Consider the following 17,601-nt stretch of genomic DNA (forward strand, 5'->3'; position numbering starts at 1 on the left):
CAGAGTTCCAAAGAATAGCAAGGAGAGAGGGGAAACCCTTCCTCAGCGATCAATGCAAAGAAATAGAGGAAAACAGTAGAATGGGAAAGACTAGCGATCTCTTCAAGAAAATTAGAGATACCAAGGGAACATTTCATGCAAAGATGGGCTCAATAAAGGACAAAAATCATATGGACCTAACAGAAGCAGAAGATATTAAGAAGAGGTGGCAAGAATACACAGAAGAACTATATGAAAAAGATCTTCACGACCCAGATAATCATGATGGTGTGATCACTCACCTAGAGCCAGACATCCTGGAATGTGAAGTGGGCCTTAGGAAGCATCACTATGAACAAAGCTAGTGGAGGTGATGGAATTCCAGTTGAGCTAATTCAAATCCTGAAAGACGATGCTGTGTAAGTGCTGCACTCAGTATGTTACCAAATTTGGAAAACTCTTCAGTGGCCACAGGACTGGAAAAGGTCAGTTTTCATTCCAATCCCAAAGAAAGGCAATTCCAAAGAATGTTCAAACTACCACACAATTGCACTCATCTCACATGCTAGTTAAGTAATGCTTAAAATTCTCCAAACCAGGCTTCAGCAATACATGAACTGTGAACTTCCAGATGTTCAAGCTGGTTTTAGAAAAGGCAGAGGAACCAGAGATCAAATTGCCAACATCCACTGGATCATCAAAAAAGCAAGAGAGTCCAGAAAAACATCTATTTCTGCTTTATTGACTATGCCAAAGCCTTTGACTGTGTGGCATGACAATAAACTGTGGACAATTCTGAAAGAGATGGGAATACCAGACCGCCTGACCCGCCTCTTGAGAAATCTGTATGCAGGTCAGGAAGCAACATTAGAACTGGACATGGAAAAACAGACTGGTTCCAAATAGGGAAAGGAATGCTTCAAGGCTGTATATTGTCACCCTGCTTATTTAACTTATATGCAGAGTACATCATGAGAAACGCTGGGCTGTAAGAAGCACAAGCTGGAATCAAGATTGCCGGGAGAAATATCAATAACCTCAGATATGCAGATGACATCATCCTTATGGCAGAGAATGAAGAAGAACTAAAGAGCCTCTTGATGAAAGTGAAAGAGGAGAGTGAAAAAGTTGGCTTAAAGCTCAGCATTCAGAAAACAAAGATCATGGTATCTGGTCCCATCACTTCATGGCAAATAGATGGGGAAACAGTGGAAACAGTGGCTGACTTTATTTTTCTGGGCTCCAAAATCACTGCAGATGGTGATTGCAGCCATGAAATTAAAAAATGCTTACTCCTTGGGAGGAAAGTTATGACCAACCTAGACAGCATATTAAAAAGCAAAGACATTGCTTTGTCAACAAAGGTCCGTCTAGTCAAGGCTATGGTTTTTCCAGTAGTCATGTATGGATGTGAGAGTTAGACTATAAAGAAAGCTGAGCACCAAAGAATTGATGCTTTTGAACTGTGGTGTTGGAGAAAACTCTTGAGTGTCCCTTGGACTGCATGGAGATCCAACCAGTCCATTTTAAAGGAGATCAGTCCTGGGTGTTCATTGGAAGGACTGATGTTGAAGCTGAAACTCCAATACTTTGGCCACCTGATGCAAAGAGCTGACTCGTTTGTAAAGACTAAGATGCTGGGAAAGATTGAGGGCAGGAGGAGAAGGGGATGACAAAGGATGAGGTGGTTGGATGGCATCACCGACTCAACGGACATGAGTTTGGGTAAACTCTGGGAGTTGGTGATGGACAGGGAGGCCTGGTGTGCGGTGGTTTATGGGGTTGCAAAGAGACGGACACAACTGAGCGACTGAACTGAACTGAACTGAATATGTGTGAAATAGCAACAGAATATAATGGAAAGTAAATGAACTCTGGAGGCTCAACTTCTACCTCTATCTTCAGTGGTGGTGGTTTGGATAAGTTTCTTAAACCCACTCAGGAAAATGGAGCAGGTTTGGCAGGAGAAAGGTAGAGAGAGGTGGGTTTGTTTTTCAATTGAGCTGTCTGGGAAACATTCAAATGGAGGTGTCCAGGGAGTACTGGGTAATTTGGATCTGGAATTCAGGATGGAGGTGGGAGCTGCAGCTGTAGGTGTGGGATTTGGGAGAAATGGTAGGTAACCTTCAGACAAGCCAAGCACCATGACTATAGACACGTCCAGCCTTCAGTGTCATCTCACAGAGTCCTTGGCCCTCATGCATGTTAGCACCCATAGCCCTCTCTACATCTGTCTACACAGATTTCCCATGTTTTTCCTCCAGCCTTCCAAATGTGGGGCTTGTCTCAAGTTCTGTCTCCTTGAGGGTACCTTCATTTGCCTTGATTTATTTCTCCTCTAAACATTTATTGCATTAGTATCAGCCAATCTTCTAATTACCTCCTTGTGTCTTCTATCAGTTAAGATATGCATTCAGCTGCTATAACAAAGGTCAAAATAACAGTGGCTTACATGAGACAAATGTTTATTTTTCTCTCATATAATAGATGGGGTGTAAGCAGATCCAAGCTGATAAGGTGGTTTCCTAGTGCTGGGGACCCAGGCCTCTTCCATCTTGTTGCTCTGTCATACTCTAAGATAGCTGCTACTGCTCCCACCATTGCATCTGTATTCCAGCCAGGAGGTGGAAGAAAAAGGAAGTGGAGGGAAGGTCTCTTCCATTTAAGGCTATGTCTTTAAATGTTGCACACATCACTTCTGCTTATACCTCTTTTGTTGTTGTTGCTTACTTACTCAGTCATGTCCAGTTCTTTGCAACATCATGGACCATAGCCCAACAGGCTCCTCTGTCCTCGGGATTTCCCAGGCAAGAATACTGGAGTGGATTGTCATTTCCTACTCAGGGCATCTTCCTGACCCAGGGACTGAAAGTTTGTCTCCAGCAAGTCTCCTGTGTTGCAGGTGGATTCTTTACTGCTGAGCCACTAAGCCCTATATCCCTTTAACCAGAACTTAGCTGCTTGGCAACCCCTAGCTACAAAGGACTCTGGGAAATATCATCTTTAGCTAAAAGGTTTTGTGCTTAACTAAAACTCTGGGGTTCTATTACTAAAGAACAAAGGAGGAAACAGATATTGGATGGTATCTAGAAGCCTCTACAGCATGTTCAGTGAATTGAATGATTTATATGTTCATAATGTACCTTTTCTAGTTTTTCCTGTAGCATATTTGGCTGAATAGGTAATTGTCTTACCCATAGTTTTATGATCTTGAAGATAAGGACTCTGTTTTCTGCATCCTTGAATTCCTCTGATTTTGTATATATTTTGAAAATGATACTGGTTGTACGTCCCCCCACAATGTTCGACCTAATTTTCCTTGTTAGTGTTAGTTGCTCAGTTGTGTCTGACTCTTTGCGACCCCATGGACTATAGCCCACCAGGCTCCTCTGTCCTTGGGATTTTCCAGGCAAGAATACTGGAGTGCGTAGCCATTCCCTTCTCCAGGGGATCTTCCCTACCCAGTGATCGAACCTGCATCTCCCACATTGCTGGCAGATTCTTTACCATCTGAGCCACCAGGGAAGCCCCTAATCTTCCTTAATATTTATTAATTAAAATTAAGTTGACCTACAGGAGAGTGGCTAGGATTAAACAGAGGGATTCTTTTTCACCATGGCCATATCCCCTGGCTGACAGAAATTCTTAGGGTCCCTGATGTCAGAGACTAGATGATTCCTGCCAGGAGTCAGATTTCTATCCACATATAGGGGGTCTTTCTTCCAGAATGTACTGACTCCCAAGGAGCCAGGTCAGAGCCCAACTCTTTAATGCAGACTTTGTGGGGCCATGCAAGGAAGCCAGACAGCAACCATTCACTCATTTGTTCAATCAACAAACAGTATTGAGCCCCTTCTCCATGACAGGCACAGGGTGTATCAGAAGCACACGAGGGTCTGAGGCAGACATGAGGCTGATTGTTTAGATGGGACAACAGACAGAGGGTAAATGCATTATGATAGGGAGGTCCAAGATGCTCTAGGAGTGGGTCCTGGGAGACCTGAGCTACAGAGAATGTCCAGGGTAGGTGCCAGAGGGCCCAGCGAGGGACAGGAAACAGAGGCCACCAAGAGAAAGGCTCTCAAATCATCCTACCGTCTCCTTCTCCCACTGAGTCCAAAAGTCTGTTCTTTGTGTCTCTGTCTCCTTTGCTGTCCTGCACGTGTATGCCTATGGCTAATTCATATTTGATGTATGGCAAAAACCATCACAGTATTGTAAAGTAATTATCCTCTGATTAAAGTAAATGAAAAAGAAAAAAAGAAAGGCTCACCTTTGGCCCACTGAAGTCCTAATTTCAGATCCAATTTCCTGGGCCCTAGGGTTTCAGGCAATTAAGCTGGGCCTGTGACGGGAGGAAGCAAAAGCTACTGATGTCTGCATGGGAAGGAAGCAGGTCTGACTGAGACCAGCTTATGAGGACGGCCCCAGAGGGACTAACTCAGAAAGCGCTCTGAGGTCTGTAGCCGAACTGCGGGTATATCAGCTTTTCCTCCAGTGGAATCTGGACTGTGTCACCAAGACCACATCCTTCTATCAGGATGACTGGGATGGGGGGTTGGGGAGGGCTTGCCAGAGTCTAAACAGAGAAAAAGGAAGGCAGAGGGACTTCCCACGGAGCTTTCTCTCCCCAGGTGGGGGGAGGTGGGAATGAGGAGAAACAGCTCAGTCTAAATTCTCTCTGTTCTCAGGAGCTGGCCACTGAAAACACGAATCAGCCTCTCTGGGGGCACAGAGTCAGAGGAAAATGCAGACAAATGTGGGCAAGGGTGTGCCACAGTCAGAGCATTCAAATATTCTGTCTGCTGACAAGTGCCTGAAAAGGCAGTTATATCTGTCCATCCATCTCCCACCTCCCTGGCATCTTGTGTTTTTTTGCGTACTCAGTCACATCAGTTTTGCCTGATTCTTTGCAACCCCATGGACTGTAGCCCACCAGGTTCCTCTGTTTCCAGAAGGATTTGGAAGCAGGGGATTTGGAAAATGGGATTTCCTAGGCAAGAATACTGGAGTGGGTTGCTATTTTCTCCTCCAGGGGATCTTCCCGACCTAGGAATTGAACCTGCTTCTCTTATCTCTCCTGCCTCAGCAGGTAGGGTCTTTACCACTAGCACGACCTGGAAAGCCAGCGTTCTGTCTGCTCACAAGCGCCAAAAAGGCAGTTATGTCTCTCCATCCACATCCCACCTCTCTTACTTCATATTTGTCCCCTCTGGATGCTTTACAAAACATCCCTTTTAAGCTTTTTTTTCCCCAGGAAATAAAGAAAACAGTGTCACCTAACAGTCACCTGATTTGTGTGAGGACATGAACTGCTTATTGAGTATTCAGTGGAAGTAACCCAGGACCGGGGGAGGAATCTGGGGTCTAGTTCCAGTTCTGTCCCTAACTTAAAGGGTGGCTGTCATCTCTCTGACCTTCGGACTCTTTCTCTGCAAATGGGAACAGTAAAATGCTCTGCCTTTTGGATGGAGGTGGTGCGTACACAAGGAACTCATACAGAAGGTAAAAGGTTGTTGTTATATAGGTAGAAGGGCTCCCCAGGTGGCACAGTGGTAAAGAATCTACCTGACAGTGGAGGAGACTCAAGAGATGCCACTTCAATCCCTGGGTGGGGAAGATCCCCTGGAGAAAGAAATGGCAACTCGCTCCAGTGTTCTTGCCTGGAAAATACCATGAACAGAAGGGACTGGTGGGCTGCTGCCCTTGGGGCTGCAAAGAGCCAGACATGACTGAGCAACTGAACACACACACACACACACACACACACACACACACACACACAGAAATCTGTATGCAGATGGATCCTTGCTTTGTAAAGCATAACAGTTCTTAGAAGCCATGACCAATTCCAGCTAGAGAATACAGCAGCCATACCTGTGAGTAAAGACTTCCAGCAGTATCCTGTGTTTATAGCAACCAGCTGGTTGCATTTTCAGTAAATAGTATATTGAGGCACATACATTCAATGGGGATATAATGCAGCAATGAGAATGAGCACACTTAAATTCTACCCACCTCACAGATGAATCTCACAAATATCAAGTTGAAAAAAAGAAGCAAGTCACTAAAGAACACATGCTAACTAAAAATAGAACTACTATATGACCCAGTAATTCCATTACTGGGCACATACCCTGAGAAAACCATAATTCAAAAAGACACATGCACCCCCAATGTTTCATTGCAACACTATTTACGATAGCCATGACGTGGAAGCAACCTGAATGTCCTTCAACAGAGGAATGGATAAAGATGTGGCACATATATACAATGGAAAGTCACTAGGCTATAAAAAAGAATGGATGGACCTAGAGTCTGTCACACAGAGTGAAGTAAGTCAGAAAGAGAAAATAAATATATATCAACGCATATAGGTGAAATCTAGAAAAATGGTACGTGTGTGCCAAGTCTCTTCAGTCACGTCCAACTCTGTGCAACCCTATGGACCATAGCCCGCCAGGCTCCTCTATCCGTGGGATTCTCAGGCAAGAATACCAGAGTGGGTTGCAACGCCCTTCTCCAGGGGATCTTCCCGACCCTCTGTCTCTTTCGTCTCCTGCATTGGCAGGTGGGTTCTTTACCACTAGCGCCACCTGGGAAGTCTAGGTATCTCTTACAAAAATGGTACAGATGAACCTATTTGCAGGGCAGAAACAGAGATGCAGACGTGGAGAATGGATGTGTGAATGGGAGGGTGGAGGGGGGGCAGGATGAATTGAATTGGGATTGATGTATATACACTGCCATGTGCAAAATAGCTAGCTAGTGGAACTCTGCAGTATAGTGCAGGGAGCTCAGCTCCATTCTCTGTGATGACCTAGAGGTGTGGGATGGAGGTCCTAGAGGGATGGGATGTATATATACATAGAGCTGATTCACTTCCTTATATAGTGAATACAAAGAATACAAAATACATAAGCCAATATATTTTATAGTGAATATAAAAGCCAACACAACATTGTAAATCAACTATGCCCCAGTCAAACAAAATAATACATGTACTACGAGTCTATTTATGCAACATCTATAACCAGGCAAAATTAAACCATATTGTTGGGGGATGTTTCCATATGAGTAAATCCATAAAGAGAAGCCTATGAATTATTATCACGGAAGTCAGAATAGCTGATATCTCCTTTGGGGAAGGAAGTAGGGAAGAGGTCTGAATTCTTGGAGGGCTTTGGCGAGAAGGGCTTCTGGGAGCTAGCACCCCCTACTTCTTGACTTGGGAAGGTGTACATTTGTGTTTGTTTTGCAGTAATTACGTGTGTGTGTGTCTTATATGTCTGGATATATGATCTAACCTACAATTAAAAAAAACATAAAAAGCATTTGAATCAATAAAGAACCACTACAAATTAGAATAATAACCTCAGAGATCTACCTTCTTGATTTTATAAAGAGGCTGAAGCCCATAGAGGATACAAAGCTTACTCAAGTTCACCTAGCATGTCTGCAGGAGACACACCCAGTCACACTGCAGAAGAATGAAGTCCAGCAACTCCTAACTTGGATCCTCCATCATCTTCTGTCTCTCTGAAGAGGCCTCTTTCTGGATGGTGGGATTTGGGAGCACAGCTATTATGCCTGGGAATTAGTTCCCTTGTTTTGTGAAAAAGGAAAAGGGCAAGTTAGTGGACTGATGTGGTGATGACCTAGTATAAACTGATGAGTACAAACACTTTTTTAAAGGATTAACATATTTGTTTGTTAATTTAAAACTGTTAAACACTGTACATGTTAATATAATTATATTATCCCCCCCCCAAAAAAAAACAGTTAAGAAGAGTGGCATTGTTTCACATTTTTGCAAATTTCTTCAACATTTGGTTTAATAGAAGATGGCTAGATTTTCATATCTGTGTACTCGGTCTGTGGCAATACATTGTTTTAATAAGTATGTGAAAAAAAATCCGTGCTCACATAGAATATGTAGCTGTAAGAAGAAGCAGTATTTTAATAACATTTTCAAACAAGTATGGATATTCTTTTTTTACATTAAGATTTTTTATTGGAGTATAGCTGCCTTACAAAGTTGTGTTAGTTTCTGCTATACAGCAAAGCTACATATCTATATATATATATCCTCTCTTTTTTGGATTTCCTTCCCATTTATGTCATAGAACACTGAGTGGAGCTCCCTGTGCTATACAGTAGGTTCTATTTTATATGTAGTATCAATAGTGTATATATATCAATCCCAGTCTCCCAATTCATTCCACCCTCTTCCCCCTTGCTGTCCATACATTTGTTCTCTATGTCTGGGTCTCTATTTCTGCTTTCCAGATAGGATCATCTATACCACTTTTCTAGATTCCACATATATATGTTAATATACAATATTTGTTTTCCTCTTTCTGACGTAATTCACTCTGTGTGACAGAGATAGGTCCATCCACATCTCTACAAATGACTCAATTTCATTCCTTTTTATGGCTGAGTAATTATAAACACTTTCAAATTGAATCTTTAAAGCTTTAAATATGCTCCTCGAAGTTTTTGGAGAAGGAAATGGCAACCCAGTCCAGTACTCTTGCCTGAAAATCCCATGGATGGAGGAGCCTGGTAGGCTGCAGTCCATGGGATTGCAGAGTTGGACACGACTGAGCGCCTTCACTTCACTTCACTTCTCCATGATTTATCTTCATAATGACAAAATTATGGGGAAAATAATACCAGAAATCTCTGGCCACCCTGAGGTCTACAGTTTGACTCATGTTCCATCGGATTTGCAGATAGTATCAAATGAAGCTGGCTTCAAGGGCCAGGGTGGGGGGTTGAGGGGGAGGAAGGACAGGGAGCCAGGAAGTCTGCAATTTTATTGACTTATCCACCTGGCCTAGGTGAGACCCTAGCCCTGGGACGGTCAGGAAAGGAACCTCTGCTATCTCTCTGAGAGCTTTTTTGTTTTGTTTAGAGGTCAATTACTTCCCATTTGGGAAACTTGTGAACATTAAGAGGTGGCTGGAGTGACGGGACTGAACGATGCAGATAAGAGACTGATTGCTTACAGAGCGGCTCCCTGGTGAAAGCCCTGCCTTGGATAAGCGGCTCTCCGTAAGACACACAAAAAGGGGCAGCTTTCAGTGTGAAGGAGAGATTACAGGACGGAAGATGGGCAGATGATGGGGGTGGGCTTGATGAGCTGAGAGAGGGATGTGTTTTAAAGTGATTCTGACAGGATCACTTAAAGTAGGGAGATGGGAACAGAGAGTTTTCCTTTGCTCTCCTTTCCTTTTGGAAAGAAATCTTAGTGTCCTGTGAATCTCAAATTTCCAAGCTCTTATCTAAGGGAAAAAATCACACGGGTTGCAAATGGACGAGATTTTGTTATGGGTTTTGCTTGTTTGCTGGGGCCAGTGAATATGCTTGCTACAGCAATCCAGACAGCAAAACAGAAAATGTCCCAGGTCAATGGAGTATCTTGGGTGTCTGTGAAAACAAGATCCACTCCTGCCTCCCGCTCTCCCTTAGCCAACTGAATGCAGTTTACAAAGTCGCAGAAGCTGCCCTTGAACTGCATCTCCCACTACTAGAAAATATGGGTCAAGCTTTGGTATGTGCCGGGTTACTTTCTTCATCCCTAAGTCCTAGACCTTCGTCAGTAAGCAGTGTCTTTCCCCCAATCACCAGGCGAATCCACCTCCTCTAAACACCTTCTCTAGGCATCCCAGCTCACATGGGATTTTCATTCTTTCTAGAGAGCTTACTGTCTGTCTGCCCTTGACATGTAGCATATCCCACCTCGTATTTTTAGATGCCCTGCTCATGTTAGTCTCTGGCATGCAGTTAGATAATAAATTCCTTAAGGGCAGCAGCCAAATCTTATTTTCTCTTGTGTTCCATGTTCAGCGATGAGTGAGATACTAATGATTGAACTAAGCTCCCGTCCTCTTCACTTGCAGACTTGACCACAGCCATCGCTCTCCCTCTGGGTGTTTCCATGTGGCACAAAGCCTGGAGGGCGCTGGGAGGCAAGGTCTGTTCAGAACAACACTGCTGTACACTGGAAACTAATACAACATTGTATTGGGTTGGCCAAAAATTCCCATACAATCTTACAAACTTTTTGGCCAACCTAATAAATCAACTATATATCCAGAAAAGAAAGAAACGAAAAGAACAACACCTGTCTGGTAACCACTTGTTGGGTTGCAAGAGAGTGGAGGGTGAAGAGAATAGCATTTAGTAATTTTCTACTCTGTACCGAGTACTTTGCTAGATCCATACAAGGATGACTTATATTTCTAGGTAAGAACTTTACCCAAAGAAGAACAAAAGAGTCTTAAAAATTAACATATAGTAGTCTAGAATCTGATCTCAGGGAAATTTAATACAATTTGTTGAACAACTGAAGGCCAGAGAGATGGTTGTTCAGTGGCAGTACAGAATTTAACTCAACTGTCATAAATCTAAGGCCAGTGTCCAAGAGTAACTTTTCCTCTTGTAAGGAATAACTCCTGCCCCCAAAGTGAAAGAAGAATGACAACACTCTGACAGATTTCTCATAATGGTGATTTTAATTGTAGTCACTCTCTTTTCTAGTCTTAGCTTAATTGACCAAGGAGTATTTATTGAGAGTTCCCAATTTAAAATATACAGACTGTACTTTTTAATCCCAGGCATATAAGACTGACTATAATTGAAAGACCCCACAGGGTGGTTTCTAAACACACTTTTATTAACAGATTTTTATGGAGAAATAAAAGAGAAAAGGGATGGAAGCAAAAAGAAGAGAATGTAAGGAAATTCTAGTAAAGAGAAATATGAGTAATTACACTTGTTCTTAACTTACACATAAACTTTAAGAGATACAAGCTGTTAATAGTCAGGCGTAGTTTACATAGTACCAAGCAGTCTGTGTTTTCCACATTGGTAAAACACACACAGACACACACATACACACACACACACAAAACTAGGGCAAATTCAGAAATGAGAAAATGCAGGGCTGGTACAATTTAAATATTAGAATTTATTAAATAATAGAAGTTAACTTTTGATATGGAGAAGGCAATGGCACCCCACTCCAGTACTCTTGCCTGAAAAATCCCATGGACGGAGGACCCTGGTGGGCCGCAGTCCATGGGGTCGCTAAGAGTCACGACGGAGCGACTTCACTTTGACTTTTCACTTTCATGCATTGGAGAAGGAAATGGCAACCCACTTCAGTGTTCTTGCCTGGAGAATCCCAGGGACGGGGGAGCCTGATGGGCTGCCGTCTATGGGGTCGCACAGAGTCAGACACGACTGAAGCGACTTAGCAGCAGCAGCAGCAGCAGCAGCAACTTTTGATAAGTTAGTGGTCCAGGGGATGAAAATGCATACTTTTTCATTGTCTTAGAAAAAATATATATATATCCAAGAAAAAAAGAAATGAGTCTGATTTTCCTACTAATACCTACCAAAGACAACTTATTTGATACCCATGTCCCCATTAATAAAATGAGTTTGTCTTCAGTCTTCAGTGAGCATGGTTTCAATCATATTTGTGCCTGGGGGAGTTATAATTTCCCCTAAAGTTCAGGTTTCCTGCCCATTATGTTAGGACAACTGGAAGCTCCTTACCTGATGGAAAGTTTAGAAGCCTGCTACCTTCTGAAAGAAAATCTATAGGAGCAGGCTGGGAAGGGGGTGGAGAGAGGTAACCCCTCCAAGAGCTGAAAGCGAGTTTTGTCTCTCTAGGGAATTCGCTGTGTACTGAAGATTAGAATTTCTGGGTTTCATTTTTACTTTATTCTAAGCTATTTAGCGGATATCGAGAAGTGGATAAATTCTAATGGCATATACACAAGACAAACACACAGACACATATATTTAGGCTGAGCTGAAGACAGGAGATAAGATGCACTTACAGTGAGGGAAGAACTAGAGAGTGGTGGATACCTTCTAGAGAACAACTGTGGCTCCAGAAAAAAAGCGCTCGCCTAGATTAACACTGAGTCCCACGGAGTGTAGCCCTGGAAGGGGGTGCTCAGCGCAGACTAACCCCCACAGGAGCATGTGTTTCGCACAAGTCTTCTTTGCTCCTCGGTCCTCCTCTTCCAGGCTCTTCATCCCTCTCCCCTGGCTCATTTTCTCCTTCTTTCCCGCCTCTTGCCTTTAATTGAGGGGTCGAGACCCTCTACAACATCCCCATCATCTCGCCATCCTCCGGGGCTGCCGCACACAAATAAAAGAGCCTCGCAGGCCCTGGGGTTGAGGCCTGAAAAGTCTCCTGCCTCAGTACTAATCTGACCCCCGAAACTGTCAGCCACCCTAGGCTTTTCTCCTTCCCGGGTGTCGCTGGGTGGGCGGCTGGCGGAGGCCAGGGTTTGCGTCTTTTGGGAGGAGCTCGCCCCCTGGGCCTTCAGCTGGATGGCTGCTCGGGGGGCAATTCGCAGTCCCAGGCACCGCTCGGGAGAGAAGTGCCATCGGGTCGCCTGCTTCCTCCTCCGCGGCGGTCCCTCGTCCCGGCCGCGACCGGACAGCGGGGAGGCGGGACTGAGCCTCTGGTCAGGGTGGCATATCCGAGATAAGACGCCTCACCAGGCCCTGACACCCTGCAGTGTGGCGGGCAGAGGGCTCTGAGGGCTGGCGCTCGGCCCACCTGCGCCGAAGCCCGAACTGGCCTGGGGGACTGGGGGTGCGGGGCCCGGGGGTGCGCCCGCGTAGCCGCCGCCGTAGCCGGCACAGTAGGGAGCGCCCGCGTAGTGGCCGTAGCAGGAATAGGGCGCCGCTGCCGCCCCGTAGGGGCCGGGGAAAGCGGGAGGGCCAGGCCCCAGGCAGGGCTTGCCATCGCGCACCAGCACGGGCACCGCCACCCGGCGCGGCGCTAGGGGGTGGCCCGCCAGTTCCAGGGACTTGTCCTGGCGCTGTCTCTTGCACTTGTAACGTCGATTCTGGAACCAGATCTTGACCTGCGTCGACGTGAGCTGCAGCGCGCTGGCCAGATGCTCGCGTTCCGGGGCCGACAGGTACCGTTGCTGCTTGAAACGCCGCTCCAGCGCCAGCACCTGCGCCTGCGAGAAGAGCACGCGCGGCTTCCGCCGGGGCCGTGCCGTGGGATGCTCCGCGCCGTCCCCGCGCGCGCCGCCGCCGCTGTCCCCTGCGCAGCGCTCAGGCACCCGGGTCCCGCCGCCGGGGAACGAGGCTCCGCTGAGGACGGACTCTAAAAGTACAGGAAGGAACATCGTCAGCGCCAGCCTAAGTCTCACCGGAGCGATTTTTCCAAGGGACACCCCTCCTCCCTGGTAGGCTTCACCTTGCGTGCCGGTCTCTTCCTTCTGCTTACCCCCTCACCCCGTCCCAAGTCGCTCTAAATGTTCCTTTCCCCCAAGTTGTCTCTTTTGTACCCGTGATGATGATTGGTGCTAGTGGTTTAGTCCCTAAGTCGTGTCTGACTCTTGCGATCCCATGGACTGTAGCCCATCAGGCTCCTTAGTCCATGGGATTTCTCCTGGCAAGAATACTGGAGTGGATTGCCATTTCCTTCTCCAGGGGATCTTCTGGATCCAGGGGTTGAATTCAGGTCGCCTGCATTGCAGGCAGCTTCTTTACCGACTGAGACACCAGGGAAGCATAATGCAAGTTGTGACTCTCTGTGTTTCTCAGTGTACAGCCGATTCCCCAAGCTTAGACTCTTGATCAAGACTCTAAGCTTCATTTTCTTCTTAGAATGTCTGTATCCCAGCTGTTCACTTTGACTGCAATGCTCAAGTGTGGGTAAGTTTGGGGAAACATTTACTGCCAGTCTATTAGATAGAGATTAACCTTAGATTGCTCATAGTGAAGAGAGAGAGAGAGCCTGGTTATCTATTTGTGGCCCCTGCTTCTAATGCAAGTGCTGGGGGCTCCAGTGCCACCCACCTATACCGACATCCTTGCTTCTTTTGTCATCAGGGACCCACCGCATGTTTCTCGAACACGATGCTTTGTAATCCAAATTAACAAAACAAAATAATTTTTGGCTCCTGATTTTTGGCTCAGAAACTAAGGTTCTCTTTGCAAGTATATAAATTTGAGATCCACATTTGGCTCTTTTTTAAAAAAGTGGACTCTTTGCTCTTTGGGACCTCCCTGGCAAGCAGGTAGCATTGGCTCCTCCCTGACTTCCTGTTTGGAAGAGGCAGAGCTCCTCGAATATCACCCCAGGGCAGCTGTGCCCAGCCTGGCAAAATGCAAGCTTCCTTTCCTATCACCCCAGGGCAGTTGTGCCCAGCCCGGCAAAATGCAAGCTTCCTTTCCTTTTATCGTACATCTCTCCTATTTTGGCAAAGCTCTGTTTTTACCCAAGGATAAGAAGGGAGGCTTCCCAGGTGGATCAGTGGTAAAAAAAAAAAAAATCTGCTTGCATTGCTTGGCAGTGCAAGAAATGTAGGAGACTCGGTTTCTATCCCTGGGTCAGGAAGATTCCCCTGGAGAAGGAAATGGCAACCCACTCCAGTATTCTTGCCTGGAGAATCCCACGGACAGAGGCACCTGGCAGCTGACAGTCCATAGGGTCGAAAAGAGTCAGAGACAACTGAGTGACAGAGCAAGAACAAGCAGGGAGGCAGTGCTAAGTTTTCATGAAATTCATGAGAGGAGAAAACCGGAATGGGGAGTGCATGTGTGTGCGTGGTGGGGTAGATCAGGATGCTCCTAATTAGAGCCAGTGCTGTCGGAACCGGCTCAAATCCACAGCCAGCTGGCACAGTCTCCTGCGGGACTGAACTGTTTAGCATTTCAGATTGAGGAAACAAGACCTTCCCTCAGCGAAGCTTGTGTTCAGACAAACTGAGAACATCTCTCCCCACAAAGAGGAAAAATATTGACAAGGGTTTGTTTTCTTAGCAAATCAAAATGTAACTTCTGGCCTTCAGTGACTCTGCGGAGCCAGCAAGACCCCATTTGGGAGTTGCTGACCACTCAGGCCGAGGGGCTTCAGGCCACCTCAATCCCTCCTGGTCACAGTTTGGAGTCCCTGTCACCCTGTGTCCCTGAAAGCAAGGTGGGGATGGAGGAGGAGCACAGAGTCCCCCAGGAGTGTCTCTTCCACGTGTGATCAGTGGCTGCCATGGCCCCTGGGCTTAGATCCTGGAGCTGGACCAGGCCCCTTCTCATTGTCGCTGCCCCAGGTGTGGCAGCAGAGGAGGAGTGCACTGCAGTGTCTTCAGCTGCGAGGTGATAGCAAGAATCAGAGGAGTGTGACGCTTCTTCAGCAAAGCCAAAATGAAAGGTCAGTTGGCTGAGCAGCACTGGGGGAGTTGAGGGCTTAGAGTCTGCTGCAGAATATTCACAGGTTTCTTTAAGAACACAACAAAATATACATTTCTCCAGGCTCCTGGCTGTTGTTGTATTGTTGTTCAGTCATGTTGTGTCTGACTCTTTTCAACCCCATGGACTGCAGCACTCCAGGCTTCTCTGTCCTTCAGTATCTCTCAGAGTTTGCTCAAACTTCACTGAACACATGATGCCATCCAACCATCTCATCATCTGTCATCCCTTTCTCCTGCCCTCAATCTTTCCCAGCATCAGGATGTTTTCCAATGAGTTGACTCCTCACATTAGGTGGCCAGAGTGGAGTTGGAGTTTCAGCTTCAGCATCAATCCTTCCAATGAATATCCAGGGTTGATTTCCTTTAGGATTGACTGGTTTGATCTCCTTGCAGTTCAAGGGACTCTTGAGTCTTCTAACTCCAAACTAGCATCTTTATTTTCTTCATGTGGTTAGTTTGAGGCTCAAATAGAGTGGCTGTGGCATAGCCTGGGTGAGGAGACCTGACCTGTGAGGATCATCCTGAAGCCCCCAGACCTGCATGAAGGCTGGGAACTGAGACGCAGAGTTTGGCAAGAGGAAGAGTGGCTTTTTCATCCTTCAAACTGTTGAGTCTCCCCTGCCAAAGCTGCCCGGATGGCAGGAGCCAACCCATCACAAGCCCTGTCCACCTCTTCCTTCCCTGCAGCTAGACGCAGATCCCTGGGTCTGTCTGCCAATGCACAGGTTGTGCCTTTGGAGACCGGACGCTGAGACTCTGCTGGAATCGTCTGTCTCCCTGAGCAGCTAAAGCCCAAGCTGCCCTTACTGAGCTGCAGTCAGAGGAACTACTAGGCTGGCCACTCAGCAAGCCCCAGGAAAAGACTGGGCTGGGACGGATCCCAGAGCCGAACAGAGTTTCCTCTCCCAAAGTGCCCCGCTGCTTTGATGGCTACACTTTTGGCACATGGTCTAGGGTAGAGAGAGACTAGAAGATGGCAGGAAAAGCTGGTGGTGATGAAGCACAGCTAAGATACTGCAGAGGGTTTTGCTGTAAGAAAGAAGCTCTGCTCTGTGATGACCTAGAGGGGTAGGATGGGAGGGAGGTTCAGAGAGAGGGGATATATGTATACTTATGACAGATTAACTCTTGTTGTATGGCAGAAATCAACACAACATTGTAAAGTAATAATCCTCCAATTAAAAATAAATTTAAAAAAAGGAAGAGAAACTGGAATTTCTGGGAACTGCCTCAGTGAGTAGGGGGGAATGTGTTTCTGGGAATCACGTAGGACAGGCTGTGGAAATTGTGAGCCCCCAAGATTCAGGACCTTATTTACATTAAGATGTCTGGAGGGGACGGTAGAGGGGGCTGAGAGCCCAGTCCTTCTGACTCTTCGAGTGAAGAAAAATGGGGCCGGGAAGACCAGGAGATGAGTGTCCCCCACAAACGCCAATTGGTAATGATCTAACCCCACTCCTTGTTCTCCCTGTAAGATCCAAAACCCCAGCTTGTACTCACCTGGCTCACCCACCGGTTTAGCGTCCATCTCTGTGACTAACTCACAGGGACCCCTGGAAGGCTCCGACCCTTCCTGCCTTCTGTCTTCGCTGTCTGCGCTCCGGATGCTGGGGACCTCGGACCCTCGCTGTTCTGGGACCGGTCGCAGGTACTGAAAGTTTTCCGGGCTCCTCGGTGTCCTCTGGAGTTGCAAGGCATCCGGGCCAAGATGCTCACGCTCCAGGCTCAGGATGTCATTGACCGAAAAGGGAGTGCAGGTGGCGGGGTTCAGTAACATCCCAAAGGCGGAGGGGGCGGGGCTGGGGCGTCCCTGGTCCCCACAGAGCGGAGCGCCCAGAGCTTTCCGTTTTGTCGCTGCAGACCCCGCAGACCCAAGATTTGCGACAGACGCCCAGCGTCCCGGATTGCGCCTTCCCTCTGGACCATCCTTGCCAGACGATTGACCCGGAGAAAGAGTGACAAAACCGCGGAACCCCATTGGTTCTTGCAGAATCCACGTGTTAACTTAGCATCGTCCCCGCCCGCCAACCGCCCACCCGCTGCAGTCCTTTCTTCTCTGCTCTCCTAATTTCTCACCAACCTCCAGCCACTTTCCGGAAGGTTTGGGTTTTCAAAAGCAAGGAAAAGGGGAGAGAGTGCGCGCCGCTCGCATGTAATGTGAATACATTACAAACCAGAGCTTCCGAAGTCAACCGTGGGTCCCTCCGGACTCTCCTAGAAAGTGTGCGGAGATGCGGGTGGAACCCTTGCTCTGCAACCCGAGTCGGTCCCTCGCGATCTGGCTGGAAAACTCTAGAGCGAGACCTCTGGGCACGCGCAGAATTGGAGCTGAACGTGGGAGTCTTGGTGCGCGCACCGTCGGGGCCAAACGGCTGGGAGC

General features: G+C 46.8%; 1 protein-coding gene across 1 annotated transcript; it reads right to left on the reverse strand.

Annotated features, from left to right (window-relative positions):
* Positions 1–11,278: 11,278 nt before the first annotated feature.
* Positions 11,279–17,354, reverse strand: NKX2-6 (NK2 homeobox 6). The gene is made up of 2 exons (XM_061427059.1): positions 16,722–17,354; positions 11,279–13,132 (listed from the first exon to the last, which is right to left on the reverse strand). Exons 1-2 carry the CDS (start codon positions 17,197–17,199, stop codon positions 12,507–12,509), a joined length of 1,104 nt encoding a protein of 367 aa, XP_061283043.1. The 5' UTR covers positions 17,200–17,354; the 3' UTR covers positions 11,279–12,506.
* Between the last annotated feature and the right edge of the window lie 247 nt (positions 17,355–17,601).

Source organism: Bos javanicus, chromosome 8 (genome assembly GCF_032452875.1).
Source record: "Bos javanicus breed banteng chromosome 8, ARS-OSU_banteng_1.0, whole genome shotgun sequence".
Lineage (NCBI taxonomy): Eukaryota > Metazoa > Chordata > Mammalia > Artiodactyla > Bovidae > Bos > Bos javanicus.

Excerpts from the sequence above, each read along its gene's own strand:
- NKX2-6 (XM_061427059.1), bottom strand. The coding sequence starts at position 17,199 with ATGGGGTTCCGCGGTTTTGTCACTCTTTCTCCGGGTCAATCGTCTGGC. Across the intron at positions 13,133-16,721 it reads TAAACCGGTGGGTGAGCCAG|AGTCCGTCCTCAGCGGAGCC; the intron begins GTGAGTACAAGC and ends CTGTACTTTTAG.